The following is a 2083-nucleotide window of genomic DNA, read 5'->3' on the forward strand; positions in this document are numbered from 1 at the left end:
AGAATTAAACTACCAGAATGCATCACACTTAATCCTATAGTTTGTAGGCATTAAATGAACTAACATTTTAATTTACCTTTTATTTGATATTTTCTGCCATCCATGGGCTACCAAAATACAGAACCCCATGCTAGGAACATACAATACTCGCTCAGCAACAACAAATCCAACTGGAAAAAAAAGGTTTGATGCAGGAATAAATGGTAGCACCATTAAACAAAGTGCCTAGAAGGAAAAATAAAACAATACGTTAAAAAATATATATGGACACTTAACACTCAAATCCAAATATCTGCTTATTTTCTTGGCATTTGGTTTGAGTAATGCACTGTGGACCATTTTTAAATACTAGTTTAAACATAAAAGAGTACAAGATGGTAATAAGAAACACCAGGGTGTATGGAAGCAAGGTAGGATGGAAGTTTTCTTGAAAGCTAGAACTTATAAATTAGAGGATACTCATAGGCTTTCTTCAAAAAAAAAGATTCCCAGGTGTGCTTAGAAATTATTTCTTCTTGAAATTAAAGTGGAGCATTTTAAATTTAAAAAGCATAGTTAGCTATGTGTGACTGGTTTTCTGTGAGGAATATAATATGCTTGCAGAGTAAAATATAAAAGCTCTAACTAATAAAGGTAAATATTACACCTTTAAGCAAAGCTTAGATCACAAAGGTTCATCCAATTAAATAAAAAAGTAGATATATGTTTTGAAACTACATCTAACATAACACATTGATTTTTTACACATCTAACTTACGTGTACGTAGTAAAAATAAATTGACAGGGAAAGATACTAAAAGGTTTTTCAACAAAACACAACTAAAAAGGTTGCTAAAACAGCCAGTTTTTTTTTTTTTTTTTAACTTTACTACTATATGTAACCACATGATATTAGAAATTGAAGGAATGGAATAAGGTGTGGTTTGCACAAGACAGCAGAGTACTGCCTCTGACCTTAGCATTACTTTGAATAATATTCTGATGAGTCACATATATTTTATTAGAGGTTTATTAGTGTATGTATAAAAATAAAACTGTCTCAAGTCAATAGTCTGCTAATCTATGAAGATTTCTAAAATTATAATACTGTAAACTGAAAAAAAAAAAAAAACTCACAAAAATGCTTACATGTCTTGGCCATTTTGAAAATGTGATGGCATAGGTTTCATGATTAAAAAACCATTACAAAATTTTGGTAGCACACAAATAACTTGTGGAAGGAAACAACTTTGGTTGTCATTAAGAAATCTGTTTCAATGAACATCTGCTTCCACATTTTGTTACTCTGATTTGTTCTATAGAACTTAACTGAATAAATACATCAACTGTTTAGCTCAGAAGTTTGAGACTCTTCTAATGGGCTGAAGGGAAAGTTTTTTTCTTGATAATACTTTAGCAGTAAATTATGGATGTAGAGATGTATATACTGTACATTGTAAAGAATTCTTTCTCCATGAATGTTTTATAATTTATGACTTGTAATGAAGCAATAGTGAATCTGAGGAAAAGCACCATATTATACCAATTTGTGTCTGATTTTTAGTGTTCATTTTTTAATCAAAAGGCAAAATGTTAAGAGTGGATATAATTCACTTTCAATGTCTCCGAAATGCTTGATAAAAATAAACAGCTAGCTATGAAAAAGATAAAGAGACATTACTAAATGTTCTTTTTTAATTCACAGCTACCCTAAACCAATTTCATTTAAGGAATTAAAAGTGTTAAATTCTTCAAAGATGAACTGTAGAGTGATGTATAAGCTATACAAACAAAAATAATCTCTCAGGAAAAATCTACTGGTTCTGGAACAAGGAATGCCTTTAATGATTAATTTACTCAGAAGTTCTAACATGCTCTCTATCAGTGTAGGCCAACTTAATTAACTAACTATGACTAACGTAATTTCCTTCTTTTGGTAATGTAAACTCTTTAAAAATAAGGATGACAGTGGAAAGAGCAAAGGATTTGGACACAAATCTTTGTTTTACTTCTTACTTCCTATGTAATAAAAGGTAAACTACTTAATCGTCCTGAGACTCAATTTATCAAGAAAATGGGAATAACAACTATTTACATTATGGTG

General features: G+C 30.1%; 1 protein-coding gene across 1 annotated transcript in view; it reads right to left on the reverse strand.

Moving 5' to 3' along the window:
* TMTC3 (transmembrane O-mannosyltransferase targeting cadherins 3) overlaps nucleotides 1-2083 on the reverse strand; it is a gene marked incomplete at its 5' end in the record, with an annotated part of 42404 nt that overhangs the window by 28845 nt on the left and 11476 nt on the right. Inside the window, one exon of the mRNA XM_004391076.2 lies at nucleotides 77-225. Coding sequence (XP_004391133.1) covers nucleotides 77-225 — 149 coding nt within the window. The remainder of the gene's footprint in view (nucleotides 1-76; nucleotides 226-2083) is intronic.

This window comes from Trichechus manatus, unplaced genomic scaffold, assembly GCF_000243295.1.
Source record: "Trichechus manatus latirostris isolate Lorelei unplaced genomic scaffold, TriManLat1.0 scaffold00434, whole genome shotgun sequence".
In the NCBI taxonomy this organism is placed as follows: Eukaryota; Metazoa; Chordata; class Mammalia; order Sirenia; family Trichechidae; genus Trichechus; species Trichechus manatus.